The sequence below is a fragment of the Prionailurus viverrinus genome, chromosome C2 (assembly GCF_022837055.1).
Source record: "Prionailurus viverrinus isolate Anna chromosome C2, UM_Priviv_1.0, whole genome shotgun sequence".
Taxonomy (NCBI): domain Eukaryota; kingdom Metazoa; phylum Chordata; class Mammalia; order Carnivora; family Felidae; genus Prionailurus; species Prionailurus viverrinus.
In genome coordinates this window covers 35,142,530-35,165,078 of record NC_062569.1, presented here as the reverse complement: position 1 = coordinate 35,165,078, position 22,549 = coordinate 35,142,530, and the positions used below count along the sequence as shown (strand labels likewise).

The following is a 22,549-nucleotide window of genomic DNA, read 5'->3' as shown; positions in this document are numbered from 1 at the left end:
AAAAGTTTTTTTTTAAACTACCAGTCTACTCTGGGACGTAAGTTTCACTTGGACTACCAGGGATGACATTATGAGTGTCTTACATACCTCCTGTAGATTCCAAGGTGACTCATCAGAGCCCAGGAGGGTATAGAGGTTACAGGAAGAACAAGGTCTCTGCAGTCAGGCTGCCTGGGTTCCAGTCCTGCAGCTGCTAAGGTCCCGGAGCTGGAGAGGTGACCACTCACTCAAGGCTTTGGTGAGACAAGGGAGATACCTTGACATGTGTTTAGCCCAGGTCCCGGCCCACAGTAAATCCTCCATAAATGTTGTTATTGTTATTACTGCCCTCCAGTCACCTTTATAAATGAGATGTAATGACTTATGTATACTTTAGGGACACTGATCTAGACAGCTGTCTGGTGCCAGCTCTCTAACATGAGTTATTATCCCCATGAAGGCAGGGTGGCCACTGCCGTGGGTGTGGAGGTGCCTGACAAGATGAAGAGTCGAATCCCAGTGGTGCTCCTGGCCTGTGGCTCCTTCAATCCCATCACCAACATGCACCTGCGCTTGTTTGAGGTGGCCAGAGACCACCTACACCAAACAGGTGAGTCGGGGGGGGGGGGGGTGCAGGGCCAATGGAAGAGCCGGTGGATTGGGCCTCATGGGGCTTTGCTGGTGGTTGTCATCATCACCATTAGTAAAACTGCTCAATTTGTGAATTCACAGCATAACTGGTGGCATACATTTCCTCCATCATATTCGGCGAGCTAACACCCCTCAGCCCTGTGACACGTGTACCATTATATCCCTGACCATAAACTTGAATGCTTCTCATGGCCCACCACCCCCTGCCACCTCATGTTGCCCATGAAGGCTAAGAAGACACTGGGCACTTTACAGAAACTGTGTCCCAGGAATTCTCCCTGGCGGTGCCAGGAAGCATTTACCTGCACAGCCAGATGAACAGGTAGCATGTGCCTTGCTGCTCTTGTGCATGAGAGCTTTTGCTACTCTTGAGCGGGTAAGTAAACACACTATAATGGGAATTTTGACATTTTCTCCTCTGAATAGATCTTAGACAATTACAAATTAACAGTCTTGCATGTAGGGCATTTCCAATATAGATGGCAAGGCTCTGCCAGAAATATTTAATCAGCTGGGAATATTTAATCTAGAAATGTTTCATCTCTTTGACTTTCCATTCCATTATTAAGAGAGTAAAATGGCATTCAGAATCTGCATAATTATTTCTAAAGAATGTAAGTCATTTATATGTTGATGTCAGATGTATATGAAAGCATTTATACATTTATGTATACTTTATATATTCATATATGTATTTTATATTTTTTTGTTCAAAACTATTTTCCTTTAAGGGCAGTGTCTTTAAACCAGAATCAATGCCTACTTATTTTTAATGTAGAAGAAAAAGTATTTGAGTAACATGCAAATAATTTCTTCAAAGAAGTTATGTACTGTTCACTTGTTTTAAAGGAAATGTCTTTGTTTATAAAACAAATATTTTTAATTCAAAAGCTGAAAGTGGGTATCTACCCTTAGTAAATATTAGAGCTCTTACAAAGGAATAAAAAAAATCCAAACAATCCAGTGTATGTTAGCAGTATACCAAAGAAGAAATATAAGTGACATAAACTTAGGAAAAGATGCTCAACGTTGCTAATTATCAGTGAAAATACAAAGAAAAACATGGTAAACAAACACCACTGGGGTATAAGAACCATGAGGGCAGCTACTGTGGCTGCTTGAGCACCACAGAGTTGCCTCCATCCATCACTAGGCTTAGAGTTGGTGCTCAATAAATAGCTTTAGCCTGTGAGATTGGCAAAGATTAAAGACTTACAGAATTCAGTGCTGGCGGGACAGGAAGGGAAACAGACACTCTCATCTATTGGTAGTGATAGGATTAATGATAAAACATTCATGGAGGGCAATTTCCTGTTCTATGACAAAAAAATTTAAAGTCTATACTCATACCCATGATGAGGACAAAAATCAATCAATTGAAACTGAAACAGAACTCACACAGATGTTAGAATTAGCAGATAACATTAAAACAGTTACTATAATTATGTGCCATATGTTCAGAAGTAGAGACCTGGAAAATATAAAAAGGGCTCAACTCAAACATTCAGAGATGAAAACAGTATGTGAGGTGAAAAATACACTGGAAAGGATGAATAGACTAGATATTGCAGAAGAAAATGTTAGTGAACTTAATGACAGAACAGTAGAAATGATCTCAAATGAAACACAGAGGGGGAAAAAAGGAATTCTAAAAAGAAAGAAAAGAATATAAGTGAGATGTGGGGTAACTTAAAGGAATTTTGAAATACTTGTAATCCCAGAAGGAAAAAAAGAGGAAGAACAGGAAAGATTATTTGAATAAATAACTGAAAATTTTCCAAATTTGATGAGAACAGATTTTAGAGGTAGCTCAACAAATTCCAAACACAAGAAACATGAAGAAAACAACACCAAGGTGTATGACAGTAAAATTTCTCAAAACCATTAATAAACAAAAAATCTTACAGGCAGTCACAGAAGAACAAAAATAAAGAGGACAGCAGATTTCCCACTAGTGAATTCAGCAAAAGGGATTTTAGTGGAATAACATCTTTAAAGTACCGAAAGAAAAAAACTGTCAACCTAGGATTCTATATCCAGCAACAACATATCTTTCAGAAACAAAGGCAAAATAAAGACATTTTCAGATATACAAAAGCTGAAAGATTTCAGTCTAACTTTCACTACAAAGTCAAACTTTCACTACAATAAATGCTCAAATCCTTTAGGCAGAAGGAAAATGGTGCCAAATTGAAATGTGGGTCTACACAAAGGAATACATGGCACTGATAACCACATGGGCAATTATGTAAGTTTTTCTATTATTATTTAAATTTCTTTAAAAGATAATTTACTGTTTAAACAAAAATAATAGGAACATATTGTGGGGTTTATAACATATGTAGAAGTAAAATATGTGACAAATATATGTTACATAAAATATATGACAATATCATAAAGAGGGGGAGGGGAAAAATGGAAGAAGACTATTGTAAGGTTCATGTACATGAAGTGGTATAATATTACCTAAAAGTACATTATGACAAGTTAAAGATAGCTAGGTAGTTATTATAAACACTAATACAAGCACTAAAAAAGACAAAGGTTTAGCTAATAAGCATACAAAGGAGATAAAACAGAATCAGAATATACTCAGTTAATTTAAAAGAAGAAAGGTAAAGAGGAAAGGGTTCAAAGAATAGAGGGGAGAAATAGCATATAACAAAATGACAGACTTAAATCTAACTGTACCAATAGTCACATAAAATATAAGTTGACCCTTGAACAACACAGATTTGAATTATGCAGGTCAACTTATATGCAGATGTTTTTCAATGAATACACTACAGTTCCGAAAATGTATTTTCTCTTCCTTATGATTTTAAGATTTTCTTTCCTCTAGCTCACTTTGTTGTAAAAATATGGTATTCAACACATACATGTTTCTGTTATCAGTAAGGCTTCTGGTCAACAGTAGGCTATTAGTAGTTAAGTCTGGGGTGTGGGAGAGTCAAAAGTTGTATGTGGATTTTCAACTGGCACCCCTAAGCATCCAGTGTAGTCTAACAACTCCTACTAAAGAGCAGGTGCTGTCAGATTGGATAAAATAAGCAACACCCAACTACAGCTATATCATGCCTACGTGAAACACAGTAAATATAAGGACACAGATAGGTTCAAAGTAAAAGAGTGGAAAACTACTCCATGCTAACACTAATTAAAAGAAAGCCGAAACGGCTATAGTAATATCAGAGAAAAAAGATTTCAGAGTAAAGAATATTACCAGGCATAAAGAAAATGATCCCATAATTATAGAGACCGGTTCTTTAAGGGGAAATAATTATCCTTTTTTTTTTTTTTTACTCAATAACATAGAACTGCAAGAAAAAATGGATAAATTTGCAATTACAGTCAGATATTTCTATTCTCACTAATTGATAAAGTACACAAAAAATAAGGATATAGGAGACTTGAACATTATTAATGAATTCAACCTAGTTGACATTTATAGAACACTCAGCAGAATACATGTTCCTTTCTAAGACACAGAGAAAATTTACCAAGATAGACATATTTGGGGCCATAAAAGAAGTCTCAATAAACGTAAAAGGAATGAAATCACACAAAGTTCATTCTGCAACCACAATAGAAGTCACTGAGAAATCACTAACAGATCTCTGGAATATCCCCAAACATGAAAATGAAATAACACACTTCTAAAAACCCAGTGGTCACAAAAGAAATCCAGATGGAAATTAGAAAATATTTTGAACTAGAGATGAAAACAATATATCAAAAATTGGGGGATGTCACTAAAGCAGTACTTGGGGGAAATTTTATAGTGCTAAACACCATATTAGGAAAATAAAAGAAAGGTCTCAAATCAATGATTTTGTCTCCTACTTTAAGAAATTAGGAATAGAGGAGTAAACACAAAGCAAGCATAAGAAAATAAACAAGATCAGAGCAGACATTAATGAAATAGAAAACAGAAACATATTACAGGAAATTAATAAACCAATAACTGTTTCTTTGAGAATATCAATAAATTGATAAACCTCTAGATAGACTATCAAGGGGGAAAAAAGAGGAAAGACACAAATTACCATTATCAGGAATAAGTTGACATAACTACAGATTCTACTGATATGAAAAAGATAGAGGAATATTATAAAAAACTTTATGCTTATAAATTTGACAACTTAATTGGAATAGACAAATTCCTTGAAAGACACACTATCAAAGCTCATTCAAGAATAGATTTTTTTTTTTTAAAGACTAGGTAACCTGAATAGCTCTGTATCAATGAAATTTCATGTGTGGTTTAAAAACCATCCTACAGAGGATTTGGGGAAAACGGCAGACTAGGGAGCACCAGCAATCTGTCTCTGCACCTAAACAGCAGTTGCACTGGCAGAATCGGTCTGATGTAACTATTTTGGAACTCAAGTCTGTTGAAGGCTTGCAACTTCTAGGGGAAGACTGGGGCAGGTAAATTGCAGCTAACTGCAATCAGTTTCAGTGCTTAGCACACTAACAGTTGCCCCCACCTGGCAGGCAGCTGCATACACGTTCCTGGAGCAGCCTGCACACAGCCTGTGATAGCCAAGGATGGCAAAAAGGACACTGTCCCCCAGATATTAGAGATCTGTGTTCTGATCCCCTTTTGCACCTCCCCCAACTCCCAGTATTTGTTGCAAGCCTCTCCCCCTCTGGTTGAAGGGATTTCCAGGGGATTTAAAGGGCCAGTGCCTTTTCCCTCCCCCCTTATTTTTCTTTTTCTGTTGTGGAATCCAGACATTAAAAATAACTGCATGTAAGGGGGGGGGGGGGTGGCAGAAATTAAAAATTAATCACACGTGCCCAGAGAAAGACTGAGAAAAGACCTTAAGTTTACACCTCAGACTGATCCTCAGGATAGAGACAGCTTAAAACGACTAAAAAGCAAAATAATAATAACAAAAACAAACCCTGGGGAAGGAAGAGAATCTGATTTCCAGAGTTACCACATCATTAGATTCAAATGTCCAGTTTTCTACAAAAACATCACAAGACCTACAAAGAAGCAGGAAAGTATGGCCCACTCAAAGGAAAAAGATTAATCAACAGAAACTGTCCTTGTAAAAGACCTGAGGGTGGATATACTAGACAATGACTTTAAAGCAACTGTCTTAAAGATGCTCAAAGAACTGAAGGAAGATGTGGAGATAGTCAAGAAACCATGAATGAACAAAATGGAAGTATCAGCAAAGAGACAGAAAACCTACAAGGAGCTAAAAAGATAATCTGGAGCTGAAAATTACAGTTACTGAAATTAAAAATTCACTAGAAAGATTCAAAGACAGATTTGAGCAGGCAGAACAAAGAATCAGCAAACTGAAAGATAGGACATGGAAACCATCAAGTCTGAGGAAAGGAAAAAAAGATTAAAAACCAAATGGAATATAAGAGACCATTGGACCACCATCAAGTAGACCAACATAGGCATGGTGGGAATCTAAGAAGGAGAAGAGGAATAAAGGAGGAGAGAGAATATTTGAAGAAATAATGACTGAAAAATTTTCAAATTTGATGAAAGACATAAATAAAAATATCCAAGAAGCTCAATGAGCACCAAGTAAGGAGAAAGCAAAGAGATGCACACTGAGACACATTATAATCAAATGAGAGACATTATAACCAAATTTGCAAAAGGGAGACACAGAGAATCTTGAGGGCAATGAGCAAATCATCACATACAAGGATCCTCAATACGATTTTCCGCAGATTTCTCATCAGACACTGTGGAGACCAGACACAGTGGGCTGATACATTCCGAGTGCTAAAAGAAAATAGGTGTCAACCAAGAACCCTGTATCTGGCAAAACTGTCCTTCAAAAGTGGGAGAGAGGGTTGGGACCCGTGTTTTGTGGGACAGATCTGATGTGTCCTAACACTGCCTGAGATAGATACTGACAACCTCTGTAAGCAGGTTCAACTCCTGGCAGACATGTGTATCCTTACTGATGAAAATGACAATAAAATTGGGGCCAAGACCAAAAAGGATTGTCACCTGAATGAAAACATAGAGAAAGGATTACTGCATTGAGCTTGTAGGGTTTTCTTATTCAACACTGAAAATAAGCTCCTGCTACAACAGAGATCAAATGCAGAAATTACCTTTCCAGGTTGTTTTACCAATACTTGTTATAGTCATCCAGTAAGTAATCCAGGAGAGCTAGAAGAAAATGATGCAGTTGGAGTAAAATGAGCAACACAGAAATATTTAAAGGCTGAATTAGGAATTCCCATGAAAGAGGTTCCCCCAGACGAAGTTAATTATCTAACAGGAATTCACTATAAGTTCCAATCAGATGGTATCTGGCAGGGGGGGGAAGGGACATGAAATTGATTACATTTTGTGAGCAAGAACGTAACTTTGAATCCAGATCCCAGGGAGATTAAGAGCTATTATTATGTGTCAAAGGAATAGTTAAAAGAACTTTTGGACAAGGTAGCCAGTGGTGAAATGAAGAGAACTCCATGGTTTCAAATTATTGTCGACAATTTCCACTTTAAATAGTGGAATAAACCTAAATCATTTGAATAAGTTTCTTGACCATGAGAAGATACATAGAATGTGAATGTTGAGATGAATGGTTAGTAAAATACTGAAAATTTTCTCTACTTAGTAACCTCAACATGATTTTTTTATTTTTTTGATACATTGTGATAAACATTGTCAGCACACTAGCGGAGCACTTTGCTCTTTGCCAAATGCTTTATAAATCATTAAATTTTCATCATAGTCCAGGGGGGGAAAAGTGAGGGATAAATTAAGACATACCTAGATTAACAAAAGCTGAGGGAGTTTGTTACCATTAGATCTACCCTGCAAGAAATAGGGAGTTCTGTAAGGTGAAGTGAAAGGAAACTAGACAGTAACTCAAATCTGAATGGAGAAATAGATCTCAATAAAGGTAAACACGTGGGAAATTATAAAATCTAGTGTTATTTGTAATTGCACATTTTGTTTCCTACAGAATTTAAGAGATTGATACATTTGAAGAAAAAAATTCATTTGTCTAAAAGCTAGTATTACTGTAACTTTGGCTTGTAATTCCAAATCATGTTTTCTATATAATTTAAGAGACAAATGCATTTAAAAGAATTATAAGTTTATGTTTTGGGGCACACACTGTATGAAGATGTTAACTGGTGACATCAACAACCAAAAAGGGTGGGGACGGAGGTTTAAAGGAGCAGAGATTTTGTATGCCATTGAAGTTATACTGGTATAAATGTAAATTAAAGTGTTGTAACTTTTGGATGTCAAGTGTAATCCCCATGGTAACGACAAAGAAAATAGTTATAGAATATACCCAAAAGGAAATGAGAAGCAATTTAAACATTCCACTACAAAAAAATCAACTAAACACAAAAGAAGACAGTAATGAAGGAAAAAGGGGGAAAAAACCATAAAGCGTTTAGGAAACAAATAGCACTATGACAGAAGTTCGTCCTTATCAGGAATTACTTTAACTGTAAATCTTTTAAACTCTCCAATCAAAAGACAGAGATTGGCAGAAGGAAAAAAAATCCATGATCCAACTATATACTATATACAAGAGATACTTTATATCCAAAGACAAAAATAGATTGAAAATGAAAGGTTGGAAGAAGATACTTCATGAAAATAATCAAATATAGCAGGAGTGCTTGTACTATTTTCGGACAATATAGACTTTAAAACAAGAAGAGTTACAAGAGACAAAGAAGGACACTGTAGAATTATAAAGAGGACAATCCAACAAGAAAGAACAATTATAAATATTTATGCACCCAAATACGTAAAGCAGCTATTAACAAACATAAAGGAAGAAATTGGTAATTATACAATAATAGTAAGGGACTTTAACATCCCACTTATATCAATGGATAGGTCATCCAACAGAAAATCAGCAATGAAACAGTGGCTGTGAATGACATATTAGACCAGATGGATCTAACAGATATATTTAGAATATTCCATCCTAAAACCGTGGAATACACATTCTTTTCCAGTGCACATGTAACATTCTCCAGAGTAGATCACTCATTAGGCCACAAAACAAGTTTCAACAAATTCAAAAACAATGAAGGCACACCATGCATCTGTTCTGACCACAACACTGTGAAACTAGAAATCAACCACAAGAAAAAGTCTGGAAAGAAAACAAATGCATGGAGGTTGAATAACCTGCTACTAAACAATGAATGGGTCAGCCAAGAAATCAAAGAAGCAATAAAAAAATACATGGACAAATGAAAATGAAAACATTATAGTCCAAAATCTTAGGGTGCAACAAAAGCTAACAGAGATACAGGTCTACCTCAAGAAACAAGAAAAATACTAAATAAACAACCTAACCTTAGACCTAAAGCAGCTAGAAAAGGAACAAAAAAAAGGCCACAATCAGAAGAAGGAAGGAAATAATATAGATTACAAGAGAAATGGGTAAGATAGAAACTAAAAAAAATAAAACAGTAGAACAGATCAAGGAAAATGGGAGCTGGTTCTTTCAACAAATCAACAAAATTGATAAACCTCTAGGAGACTCAAAAAAAAAAAAACAGGAAAGAAGGGAGGGAGGGCAGGAGGAAGGAAGGAGAAATAACACCACAGAAATACAAAGTTATTTGTCTCTTATAAGGGATTATTATGAAAAATTGTATGCCAACAAATTCAACAACCTAGAAGAAATGGATAAATTCCTAGAAGCATAACCTCCCAAAACTGAACCAGGAAGAAGTAGAGAATTTGAACAGATTTAAAATTTGAACTGATTTAAAAACAAAAAAAACTCCAACAAAGGTTCAGGACCAGACAGCTTCACAGGAGAATTCCACCAAACATTTGAATAAGAGTTAATAACTATTCATCTCAAACTATTCCAAAAAATAAAAGAAGGAGGAAATCTTCCAAATTCATTCTGTGAGGCCAGCATTACCCTGATACAAAAACCAGATAAAGATACCACCAAAAGAGAAAATTACAGGCCCATATCTCTGATGAGCATAGATGCAAAAGTCCTCCACAAAATATTGGCAAACTGAATTCAACAATACATTAAAAAAACATTCAGGGGCGCCTGGGTGGCTCAGTCGGTTAAGTGTCTGACTTCAGCTCAGGTCATCATGATCTCACAGTTTGTGAGTTCGAGCCCTGCATCTGGCTCTGTGCTGACAGCTCAGAGCCTGGAGCCTGCTTCGGTTTCTGTGTCTCCTCCTCTCTCTGCCCCTTTCCTGCTCATGCTCGGTGTCTGTCCCTCAATAATAAATAAATGTTAAAAAAAATTTCTTAAAAAACAAACATTTACAACAGTCAAATGGAATCTATTCCTGGGATGCAAGGCTGGGTCAATATTCACAAATCAATCAACGTGATACATCACATCAACAAGAGAAAGGATAAAAACCCTATCATTTCAGTGGAAGGAGAAAAACCACCTGACAAAGTACAATATCCATTCATGATAATAAAAACCTCAATAAAGGGGGTTTTGAGGGAACATACCTCTATATAATAATGGCCCTATGTGAAAAACCCACAGCTGACATCATACTCAATGGTGAAAAACTAAGAACTTTTTCCCTAAGATCAAGAAAAAGACAAGAATGTCCACTGTCACCACTTTTATTCAGCATAGTACTCTAAGTCCTAGCCACAGCAATCAGACAACAACAACAAAAAATAAATAAAAGGCATCCAAATTGGTAAGGAATAAGTAAAATTTTGACTATTTGCAGATAACATAATATTATATCTAGAAAATCCTAAAGATGCCACCAAGAAAACCTACAACTGATAAGTGAATTCAGTAAGTTTGCAGGATACTAAATCAATATACAGAAATCTGTTACATTTCTCTATGCCAATAATGAAGCAGAAGAGATATTAGGAAAACAATGCTATTTACAGTTGCACCCAAAATAATGAAATGCCTAGGAATAAACTTAACCAAGGAGGTGAAGACATGTACCCTGAAAGCTATAAAACATTGATAAAAGAAACTGAAGACAACATAAATAAATGGAAAGATATTCCATGCTCATGGGTGGGGAGAACAAATATTGTTAAAATGTCTGTATTACCAAAGCAGTCTGAACATTTAATGCAATCCCTATCAAGTTTTTCACAGAACTAGAACAAACAATCCTAAAATTTTTATGAAACCACGAAAGACTGCAAACTGCCATAGCAATCTTAAAAAAAAAAAAAGAAACTGGAGGTATCACAATTCCAGATTTCAAGACATAGAACAAAGCTTTAGTAATCAAAATAGTATGTTACTGGCACAAACAATAGACACATAGGTCAATGGAACAGAATAGAGAGCCCAGAAATAAACCCAAAATTAAATGGTTAATTAATCTTCAACAGAGGAGGCAGGCATATGCAAGGAGAGAAAGATAGTCTCTTCAACAAATGGTGTTGGGAAAACTGGAGAGCTACATAGAAAAGAATGAAACCAGACCACTTTATTACACCATAAACAAAAATAAAATCAAAATGGACTAAAGACCTAAGTGTGAGAGACTAAAACCATAAAACTCCTTGAAGAGAGCAGAGGTAGTAATTTCCCTCACACTGGGTGTAGTAACATTTTTCTACATATGTCTCCTACAGCAAAGTACTAGAAGTTATAGCCAGAGCAATTAGGCAAGAAAAAGAAACAAAACACATCCAAATTGAAAAGGAAAAAGTAAAATTATCTATGTTTGCAAATGATATGATCTTATATGTAGAAACCCCTAAAATTTACACACACACACACACACACACACACACACACACACAATCTTTAGAATAAATGAATTCAGCAACATAGCAGGATACAAAGTCAACATGCAAAATTCAGTTATTTCTATACACTAACAATGAACAATGTGAAAGGTAAATTATGAAAAACATTCCATTTATAATAGTATCAAAAAGATTAAGATACTTTGGAATTATCTTAACCAAGGAGACAAAAGACTTGTACAATGAAAACTCAACACAGTTGCTGAAAGAAGTTATAAATAAATGGAAACACCCCATGCTCATGGATTGAGAAAAGTTATTGTTAAAAATAACTTAGGTTAAAATTTTTAACCTCCTATTAAAAAGTCAGTACTATCCAAAGAAATCTACAGTTCCATGCATTCTCTACCAAAATCCTAATGACATGTTTTGCAGAAATAGAAAAACCCATCCTAAAATTCTTAGGAAATCTCGAGAAACCCCAAACAGCACAACAGCCTTAAAGAACAAAACTGGAGAACTCACACTTGCTGATTTCAAACTTAACTGCAGTGCTGCAATAATCAAAACAATGTGGTCCTGGCATAAAGACAGACATATATAGTATACAGACCAAGGGAATAGAATAAAGAGCCCAGAAATGAACCCTTGCATATAGGGTCAAATGATTTTTGATAAGGGTGCCAGGATCATTCAATTGTGAAAGGTTAGTCATTTCACCAAATGGTACTGGGAAAACTGGACATTCACATGCCAGAGAATGAAGTTGGACCCTTACCTAACACCATATACAAAAATTAAGTCAAAATGAATCTAGGACCTAAATATAAGAAAAAGAATAAAGCTCTTAAAAGAAAACATAAGATAAAATTTTAACAATGAATTTGGCAGTGATCTCTTGGATATGACACCAAAGGCATAGGTAACCAAAGGAAAAATAGACCAGTTGGACTTGGTGAAAATCTTAAAATTTTGTGTATCAAAAGACACTAACAAGAGTAAAAAGACAACCCAGAGAATGGGAAAAAATATTTGCAAATTATGTATCTAATAAGAAATTAATACCCAGAAAAATAGAGAACTCCTAAAACTTAAAACAAATGAACCAATTAAAAAATGGACAAAGGAATTGAATAGACATTTCTCTAAAGAAAATATACAAATGGCAAAGAAACACATGATGAGATGCTCAACATCACTAATCACTAAGGAAACACAAATTAAAACTACAATAAGATTCTACCTCACACCCAAGTAGGATGGCTGCTATCAAAAAAAAAAAAAAAGAACACAATCGTTGGCGAGGATGTGGAGAAATTGGAACCCTTGTGCGCTGTTGATAGGAATGTAAAATGGTATAGCCATTGTGGAAAACAGTATGGCAGTTCCTCAAAAAAGTTGAAATAGAATTTCCATACGATCCAGCAATTCCACTTCTGGTATGTACCAAAAATAATTGAAAGCAGGGTCTCAAAGAGACATTTGTGTATACCCTTGTTCATAGCAGTATTATTCACAGGAGCTGAAATGTGGAAGCAACCCAAGTGTCTATTGATGGATGAATAAATAATCAAAATGTGGTATATGCATACAATGGACTATTATTCACCCTCAAAAGAAAGGAAATTCTGCATTATGCTGTAACATGAATGAATCCTGAGGACATATATGCTAAATGAAATAAGCCAATCAGAAAAAGACAAATACTGTATGAGTACGTTTATATGAGAAACTTAGAGTAAATTTATATGAGAAACATTTATATGAGAATGCATAGAGATAGAAAGTAGTATGGTGGTTGCCAGGGGCTGGAGGAGGGGGAAATGGGGAAGTATTATTTAATGGGTATAAGAGTTTCAGTTTTACAACATGAAAAGAGCTATGGAGATGGACGGTGGTGATGAGTGTACAACATTACGAATGTATTTAATACCACTAAACTGTTAAAAAAGGCTTAAGATGGCAAATTTTGTTACGTATATTTTACCAAAATAAAAAAAACTGTCCCCCACCATACATACATAAACTAATAATTTCACTGATGAATTCTGCCAAACATTTAAGGAAGAAATAATACTGGTTGTATACAGTCTCTTCCAGAAAATCAAAGAGGAGAGACTACTTCACAACTCCATCTGTGACTCCAGCATTACCCTGATATCAAAACCAAGCAAAGACATCACAAGAAAAGAAAGCTATATGCTAGTATCCCTCATGAACATAGATCAAAATCCTAAACAAAATATTTCTAAAAAATATAACAGTACATATACAGGATAATATATCAGTACCAATCTCCTCTCTTGATTGTCTCACAGATGAATGCTTAGTTTAACACCCAAAAATCAGTTAATATAATTCATTACATTAATAAACTAAAAAGAAAAAGAAATATGTGATTATCTCAGTAAAGACAGTTGTCAAAAGCCAACATCCACCCCTAACATTAAAAAAAAGAAAGAAAGAAAAAATACAAAATAGCATATTAGGAATGGAAAGGAATTTCTTCAACCCAGTAAAAAAAACTATCTGTGAAAAACCTACAGTTAACATCTTAATGGTAAAAGGCTAAATGTTTTACCCTTAAGAACAGGAACAAGATAAGGATCTCCATGCTTGCCCCTTCTATTCAACATTGTACTGGAGGTACTGGCCAAAACAGTAAGGCAGGAAAAAGAAATAAAATCTAAAGACAATGCAGAAGAGAAAGGATAGTCTTTTTAAAAAATGGTGCTGAAACAATTGGATACACATAATATGCAAAAAAGAAAAAAAGGCACTTCAATTCATAGCTCACACCATGTGCAAAAACTAACTCAAAATGTATCATAAACTGTATTTTTTATGTATATTATTTATTGTCAAATTGGTTTCCATACAACGCCCAGTGCTCATCCCAACAGGTGCCCTCCTCAGTGCCCATCACCCACTTTCCCCTCTCCCCCACCCCCCATCAACCTTCAGTTTGTTCTCAGTATTTAAGAATCTCTTATGGTTTGCCTCCTCCCTCCCTCTCTGTAACTATTTCCTCCCCTTCCCCTCCCCCCCCCCCCCCCCCCGGTCTTCTGTTAAGTTTCTCAGGATTCACATATAAGTGAAAACCTATGGTATCTGCCTTTCTCTGCCTGATTTATTTCACTCAGCATAATACCCCCCCCCAGTTCTATCCACATTGCTGCAAATGCCCAGATTTCATTCTTTCTCATTGCCAAGTAGTATTCCGTTGTATATATAAACCACAATTTCTTTATCCATTTGTCAGTTGATGGACATTTAGGCTCTTTCCATAATTTGGCTATTGTTGAAAGTGCTACTATGAAGACTAAAACTATAAAATTTCTAGAAGAAAACATAGGAGAAAATCTTTGTGACCTTAGGTTAAGACTTCTCAGATGAGACCCCACAAAAAGCATACTCCAAATAGAAAAAAAAAGTATAAATTAGACCTTATTAAAATTAAAAGCTTCCGTTCTTCAAAAATGAGTATGAGAATGAAGACAAGCCATAGACTGGGAGAAAAGATTTGCAAAGCCTATATCTGATAAAAGATTGCACCTACAATATATAAGGACCTCTTAATTCAGTAATTTAAAAAAAAAAGCAATAAAAAAATGGGGAAAATATTGGAACAGAGTCTTCACCAAAAAAAGATAGAGGTATGGCAAATAAGCACATGGAGAGATGTTCAATTAAATAAGGGAAATGTAGAATAAGACCACAAATAAGAGATACCACTGCTCCCATACCAGAATGGCTAAAATTGAAAAGGCTAACCTAGAACTATGGTCAAAGACATGGAACAATTGCAAGTTTCAGTCACTGCTGGTAGGAACATGAATATGTAATGGCTATGGAAAACAGCTTGACAATTTCTTTCAAGCTAAATGTTACCTGCCATATGATTCAGCTGTTCCATTTCTAGGTATTTACCCAAGAGAAATTAAAGCTTCCACTCATGTGAAGACTCATGCACAAATGTTCAGAGCAGCTTAATTACAACGGCCCCAAACTGGAAACAATCCAAGCGTCCATCAACATGTGAATAAACAGGTGGTGGCTTATCCACACAGTGGAATAGTACTCAGCAACAAAAAAGAATGAACCCAAAACATAGATGAATCTCAAAATAATTATGCTGAAAGAAGCCAGAGCAAAAAAAAAATACATATTTTATGTATTCCATATGTAAAAAAATTCTAGAAGTTACAAACTAATCTACAGTGACAGCAAACAGATTAGTAGTTGGGGGTCAGGGTGTAGCATGGGGCAGGAGGGAAGGATTACAAAATGGCACAAGGAAAACATTGGGAAGTGATACTGTGTTCATTATCTTGATTGTGGTTTTGTTTTCTTGGGTATATACATTCTAAAATGTACTAAATTATACCTTTTAAATATATTTGGTTTATTGTATGTCAATTATGCCTCAATAAAAAATACCAAACTTAAAAAAAAAAAAAGATTCCACAAGGCTGCTTTAGTTATATGTAAAATGTGATAAATTCTGTAGGACATATGACCCGATTTCTTTAACAAATAAGTAGTAAGAAGGAAGAATTGGAAACTGTATAATTCAAGACATTTAAGACACATATGAAACAATATCATGTATGGACCTTATTTGAATCCTGATTCACGTCAACTATAAAATGATATTCATGCAAGAGTTGGGAAAATCTGAAGACCGACCAACTGGTTGGTAGATGTATTAAAGAATTTTTTTTAATTTACATTTATTTATTTTTGAGAGACACAGTGAGACAGAGCACGAGCGGAGGAAGGGCAGAGAGAGAGAAAAGGAGACACAGAATCTGAAGCAGGCTCCAGGCTCTGAGCAAGCATTCAGCACAGAGCCCGATGTGGGGCTCGAACCAACGAACTGTGAGATCATGACCTGAGCCGAAGTCGGACATTCAACCGACTGAGCCACCCAGGTGCCCCAATGTATTAAAGAATTAATTTCTAAGGTCAATAATTATTTTTGTGTTAAAATGAAAAGTGTCCTTATCTCTCAGAAAGAAAGTATATACTCTTGGTCTAGCAATTCCACTTCACAAAATTTATCCTAAAGCAAGTGTGTGGGGGGAAAAAGAACATTTCTATTTGGAAGTAAGAAGAAATTTATTTCCCTATAAATCTCTAAACAGTGCGTGGAGTAATGTTCTTTTCGGGATATATACCCTCTGCTTGACTTGATATAAACATCTGTTTGACTCTTAGCCACTAAGTGCCTTTTCCTGCCAACCTTGACTCATCAGAAATGCCCCCTGGCTTCATGGGTGTTGTCTTTGCTGTGAGGCTCATCAGGGTAGAGTATGCGGTCTGCATTGTAGAATGTGTCACTTCACAGACAGGTATCTTCATCTGTACTATTTGGGGGACATAAGCATCCCTTGATGTAGTTGCAGACTCTCTTTTTGCTGCATGGGAAGGAAGGCTCTGGCATGGCCCAGCGAGGTGTCAGAGAGTGTTCCTGATCTCCCAAGATCATGGTAACCACAGAATGCATGGATAATCTATCATGGATATATTATGTGTATTATATGTGATTTCTATCAATCGGGGTATTTGTGGGTGGAGGGGCCTTGGTTATGAATGACCTCAAGCACTTTCTTTCCTTTATTCTCAGTCATTCTTCTATGTAAAGAACTTGGTCACTTTTGAAAGTCCAGAATGGAGTCCCCTGCTTGTGTCATTGAATGTTATACATTCGGTTGACACCTTTCAACATCCCACAGATATTTACAGCGTCTTCTCCAGACCGGGCACTGTTGCTGGAGATAGAGTTGATTAAATTGCATGCCCTGCCCAACAGGAATGCATGAGTAGCCTAGGTCACCTGAGGAATTTTACCTCTGTGGGATAGGACTGTCTGCTTCCCTTAGACAGTGAGATGCATGGTAGCAGGCGACTGTGGCACTTGGTAAAAAGGAGGGGCCTTTCCCACCTGGCATGTGGGGGAGGCCTCTTGGGGGAGATGACACCCAAGGCTTGGGGAATGTGAGAGACAGTGTAGGGGGCATTATGGACAGAGAAAGGAGTATGGGTAAACACAGCAGTGGAAGAGAATCACATTCCAGCATATGGGAGGGAGAGGAGGCTGACAAAGCAGGGAGGACCCAGGTCTTGGAGAAAGGAACTTTCCTGCCACCTTGAGGGGTGTGTGGTGTGGATTTCCTTTCTGTGCTCAGTCAGGCCTCATCTCCTACCCACACCCTCAGTCACTGGCAGCAGGCGCCAAAAGCCAGCAGATCTATGTGCCAAGCCATAACCCGACCCGCGTCATCTCTCCAGGGATATATATTCAAACAGTGCCTTTCCCCTCAATCAGAATCAGCTCACGATTAAAGCTGGATGAAAATCTGGCCCTACAGCTGACTTTCTTTTTTCACAAAGAAAAGTGAATGTCCCTTCTGTTGGTATATTTTCACTAAGACAGCTCACAACTGTAATTTGATATTGCATGCATATAAATTGGATTAAACTAGCTAAAGCATTTGTTTAGTACCTTTAAGGAGAAATGAACAGCGTCTCTAACGGCTTTCTGCTTGGAGCTCTTTCCCCTTTCATAAGCGTCCCTTCTCCAAGCGGCATTTGTCCTTCCTTTGTTTCCTTCATCCTGCTTCTCCCCAAACAACAAAACCTTACAAACCAACAGAGGCAATACAGCAAAACTTCTTTCTCTAGTCCTGTGATAACACAGGATAACCCCTTCTTCACAATGAAAAAAGTATCCATTAGATGAAACTCAGCTCTGTGGATTTTCATTGTTAATACACTGACAGTCATATGAGCCCAGAGGAGAAAATGTTGAACCAGCTCTTATTTCACAGTCCTTTACTTGAGAGAATGTTTGGGAACAAGAGATAGGCTAGTATGAATGTGTGAGGCCAGTGGATGTTATTTATAGTGTGGTCCTTTAACCTTAGGCACTTCCTGCTTTTGTACCGCAGGTCGCAGGTCGTGTGGGGCTCTCGCAAAGAAGATTCTCGGAGGCTTGATGGATGAATTTGAGTAGTGGGGGTGACTGGTTTTAAAAAGTTCATTTGGGATTTTTATTCTTAGTTTGCTGATTTTTGACAGAAATTATGCAGCCCGACATATGACTAGTCAACGCCATCAGATACACCTACAGCATTCATTGAATATATTAAGAACCCGGGCCTGCATTTCTTTTGAGATGTTGGATGTATTCCCAGATGTAAGTTGTTGTTTTCCCAACATGTAGTCACAAACTTACTAATGGAGGTTGAATTAAATTTAAATTCTGTTTTCTGTTACTTAGAGGGTTTATTTCTAGGCAATAGGATTTGGCCGTTGGCCTACATTTCCTATACTTCAGTAACAGCCACTTGTATGTCTTTTTTCAAATCAAAGTTTCTTTCAGTTTAATTAAACTTACTCATTTAGCGACTGTTCACCTGTTTGTTTTAACAGATGTACATCTCCCTTACTATTTGCCAGGGAGTAAGTGCATTACATGGACTCATTTAACCTTCATTACTGCCCTCCAAGGTGGGTACCGTTACTCTCCCTGTTTTACAGATGAGCAAGTTGATGCTCAGAGAGATTGAGTCACCTGCCCAGGGTCACACAGCCAGGAAGCAAAACAACCAGTCTGCCCCACAGTGTGTGCCCATAACCACATCATGTTGCCTCAGTCATTCCACGTGTTTCTTGAGTACCTGCCTATGCTGGGAACTTGCTAGATGAAGAGACAACATGGGCATAGAAGTGGTCCCTGTGCTCCTGGGGGAGTGCCTTAGTCATTCAGGCTGCTAGAAACAAAAATATCATAGATGGGGTGGTTTGCAAGCAAACCAAATACATTATTTTTAGCTTATTTTTATAGAGAGTGCACGTGTTCACGTAGGGGAGGGACAGAGAGAGAATCCCAAGCAGGCTCTGCACTGTGAGCAAAGAGCCTGATGCAGGGCCCAATCCCACAAAACGTACCCTGAGATCATGATCTGATCCCAAACCAAGAGTTGGCCGCTTAACCGACAAGCTGCCTAGGTGCCCCAAATACATTTATTTCTATAGTTCTAAAGGCCAGAAATCTGCTCTCAGGGTGCCTGCAGGGTCCGGTTCTGGTGAGAGCCCTTCCAGATTGCAGACAGCTGACTTCTCATTGTACTTGCACAGGGTGGATGGCAGAGAGAGGAAGCAAGCTCTCTTGTGACTCTTATCAGAGTGCTAATCCCATTCATGGGAGCTCTAGACCCATGACCTCATCTAACCCCAGTTACCTCCCAGAGCCCCCCCCCCCCCCCCCCGCCTCCTAATGCCATCACATCAGGAGTACAGTCTCAACTAAGAACTGGGAGGGGGTGTCACAAGCATTCAGTCCATAACAGGGAGGCAGACATTAATCAAATCCCACAGTCAGAAAATTACTCAGATGACTGACAGGAAGCTCTGATGTTCTCAGTATGAACAGTGAGGCAGTTCAACGTAGTAAGAAATCAAGGAAAGTGTGTGGGTATGTAAGGACTGAGTTAAAGAAGAATAATGAGGCACTTTTTAAGTTAAAAGTGAGGTTGGCTGGGGTCAGAGGATGTAGGGTATTCTTGGCATAGAAGGTGGATGTGCAGGGCACCTGGGTGGCTCAGTCGGTTGAGCATCTGAGTCTTGATTTCGGCTCAGGTCATGATTTCACTCATGAACTGCAAGATCACGACCTGAACCGAAGTCGGATGCTCAACCAACTGAGCCATCCAGGTGCCCCTGAAATAGTACTTTTGATAAGAGACCCTGAAGAGAAGGTGACAGATGTGGAAGGTTACCAGAAGGTAAAGTTGGCCTGATACTGGATTGGATCTGATGGGGAGAGTGTGCCACTCACCAAGAAAGAAAGAGTCCTAGATATGGACCAGACGGGCAAGGCAAGTTCAGCTTCAGACATGCTGGGTGGAGAGACCTGTGAACGTCTGTGGGAAGGTGGTGATTAGAGCCAGAGAAGACCGGCCTGGATGCGGACATTGGCAAGTCCCTTGTAGCTAAAACAGGCAGATGTCCACAGGGGTGAATGAGATCAAAGAGCAGGAGGATTACAGAGGGAGGTAAGCCCCGAGGGGCTGTAGCGTTTTGCAGCCCCACAAAGGAGGATGAGCTTGCAAGGGAGCCCAGAAGGCTGAGGAGCAGGAAGGAACCAGAGCAGTTTTGGTCACAAAACAAAGAGAATGCTCAGCACCTAATACTACTAGGAAGTCAAGTTAGATGAAGACCAAAAACCCACATCTGTGGGCTTTAGCAGCATGCAAATAATTGTCTGTGAGGACGCTTTTACTGACATGGTACCATTGACAACCAGGTTGGAGAGAATGAGAGAGGAGAACCGGGGACCCTTGCAGGAATGGCCAGGTCCGGGTGAAGTGGGGTTTGTGCAGGAGCAAGGAAGGATTATTTGTAGTTAAAGTCTGAGAGAGTAAGCGGACTAGCCACCCTGAAGGGAGCATGTGTGGCCTGTCCAAGGTGGGGTTGCCATACCTTCTGATTTTGTGAGGGAAGCTGCAAATATGAATATTCATGTGTCAAAGATTATTGATTGTTGCAATGCTTGTGATTACAACATATGGGAAACTAAACATTCAAGTGTAAACAGATATTCAACTCTAATAAATAGGTTCCTTTTCCCCAAAGTCTCAGAGTAGCAATTCCAAAACTACTTTCTTTGTATCCTAGAATTAGTGTTAAATAAATATCTTGTGGATAATCGAAACCAGGTTTCTGTAACAAACACAACGGAGTTACAAATATAGACAGAAGGAACATAGAAATACCCTAGTGATGTGACATTGGAATGGAAGGTATTACTGTGACTTTCTACCAATAAGATAGGTAGAAAGACAGACATGTCTGTCAGTATGTATGCAGACACACATACATCTATATCTTATTCCTATCTGCTGAGAGGGTCTACAGACAATTATACCCCAGTAGCAATAGTACAACCTAGCATTCTAATCTGTTTCTTTTTTTTTTTTTATGTTTATTTTTTTTTTAATTTTTTTTTCAACGTTTATTTATTTTTGGGACAGAGAGAGACAGAGCATGAACGGGGGAGGGGCAGAGAGAGAGGGAGACACAGAATCGGAAACAGGCTCCAGGCTCTGAGCCATCAGCCCAGAGCCCGACGCGGGGCTCGAACTCACGGACCGCGAGATCATGACCTGGCTGAAGTCGGACGCTTAACCGACTGCGCCACCCAGGCGCCCCATTTTTTTTTATGTTTATTTTTGAGACAGAGACAGAGCATGAACGGGGGAGGGGCAGAGAGAGAGAGAGAAGCAGAATCTGAAGCCGACTCCAGGCTCTGAGCTGTGAGCACAGAGCCTGACACGGGGCTCGAACTCATCAACCATGAGCTCATGACCTGAGCCAAAGTCAGACTCTCAACCAACTGAGCCACCCAGGCGCCCCACTAATCTTGGTTTCTAAATACCATTCTGTATCAAAAGGGCTCTTTGGAAAAATGGTTGGTTCTGGGGCTGGTGCAGGGAAAATCGAAGATGAACCTGGAATATCTTGCAGAACCAAAAAATAAGAACGTGCTCAAATAATGGGGACATAGCAAAAGCACACAGGAGCCAGCTTGAAGGAGTTCCCACTGATAAAATCTAGGACAATTTGAGCATAAAAATAAATAAGGAAGTAAAGGATTATAACTCATTGAATACAGTCCATTAATCTAAACTGGTATAAATCAACTTACTAAGTTAGTTAAATGAACAAACAGATAAAGGGAGAGACAAGAAAGCTTTTTCTTACAGTTGAATGCCAACTAATAAACAGAGAAGGAATGATAGAGCCAGAAAATCACCATTTGGCAACCACATAATAAGCGATGGAAGCAAGAATCGTTAATGGGTTCTAAAACTAGTGGGTTGAAATAAGATATTTACATACCCACAGAGTAACTCATAACAATAGACTCGTTAATCAGAAAGGAAAAAAAATCATAACTTTACAGCAGAGAAATCCAGCAGACACCATCTTCACCCAATGATCAGAGCTGACATCAGCAGGACAGGATGTAATGACGGGGTGTTTCCTGACCTGATGTACTGAGGGCAAACCGTCACCATTGCTGTGTTGTTCCCGCCACAAGTGCGCAGCCTTAGTCTCCTCTAGAGGAAACGTGGCACAAAGCTAAAAGCAAGAAGCAGGCTACAAAATAACCAGCCTGTATAAAATGTCGGTGTCACCACGGGC

The 22,549-nt window shown here is 38.0% G+C and overlaps 1 protein-coding gene and 1 pseudogene across 4 annotated transcripts in view; both read left to right on the top strand.

The window, feature by feature from the left end:
* NMNAT3 (nicotinamide nucleotide adenylyltransferase 3) overlaps positions 1-22,549 on the top strand; it is a 114,264-nt gene that overhangs the window by 49,342 nt on the left and 42,373 nt on the right. For all 4 annotated transcript variants that reach the window (XM_047874683.1, XM_047874686.1, XM_047874685.1 and 1 more), the window contains exon 2: positions 440-589. In XM_047874683.1, the coding sequence (XP_047730639.1) occupies positions 481-589 (109 nt within the window). In that variant the 5' untranslated portion in view covers positions 440-480. The remainder of the gene's footprint in view (positions 1-439; positions 590-22,549) is intronic.
* Positions 6,290-7,193, top strand: LOC125175050 (isopentenyl-diphosphate Delta-isomerase 1-like; annotated as a pseudogene).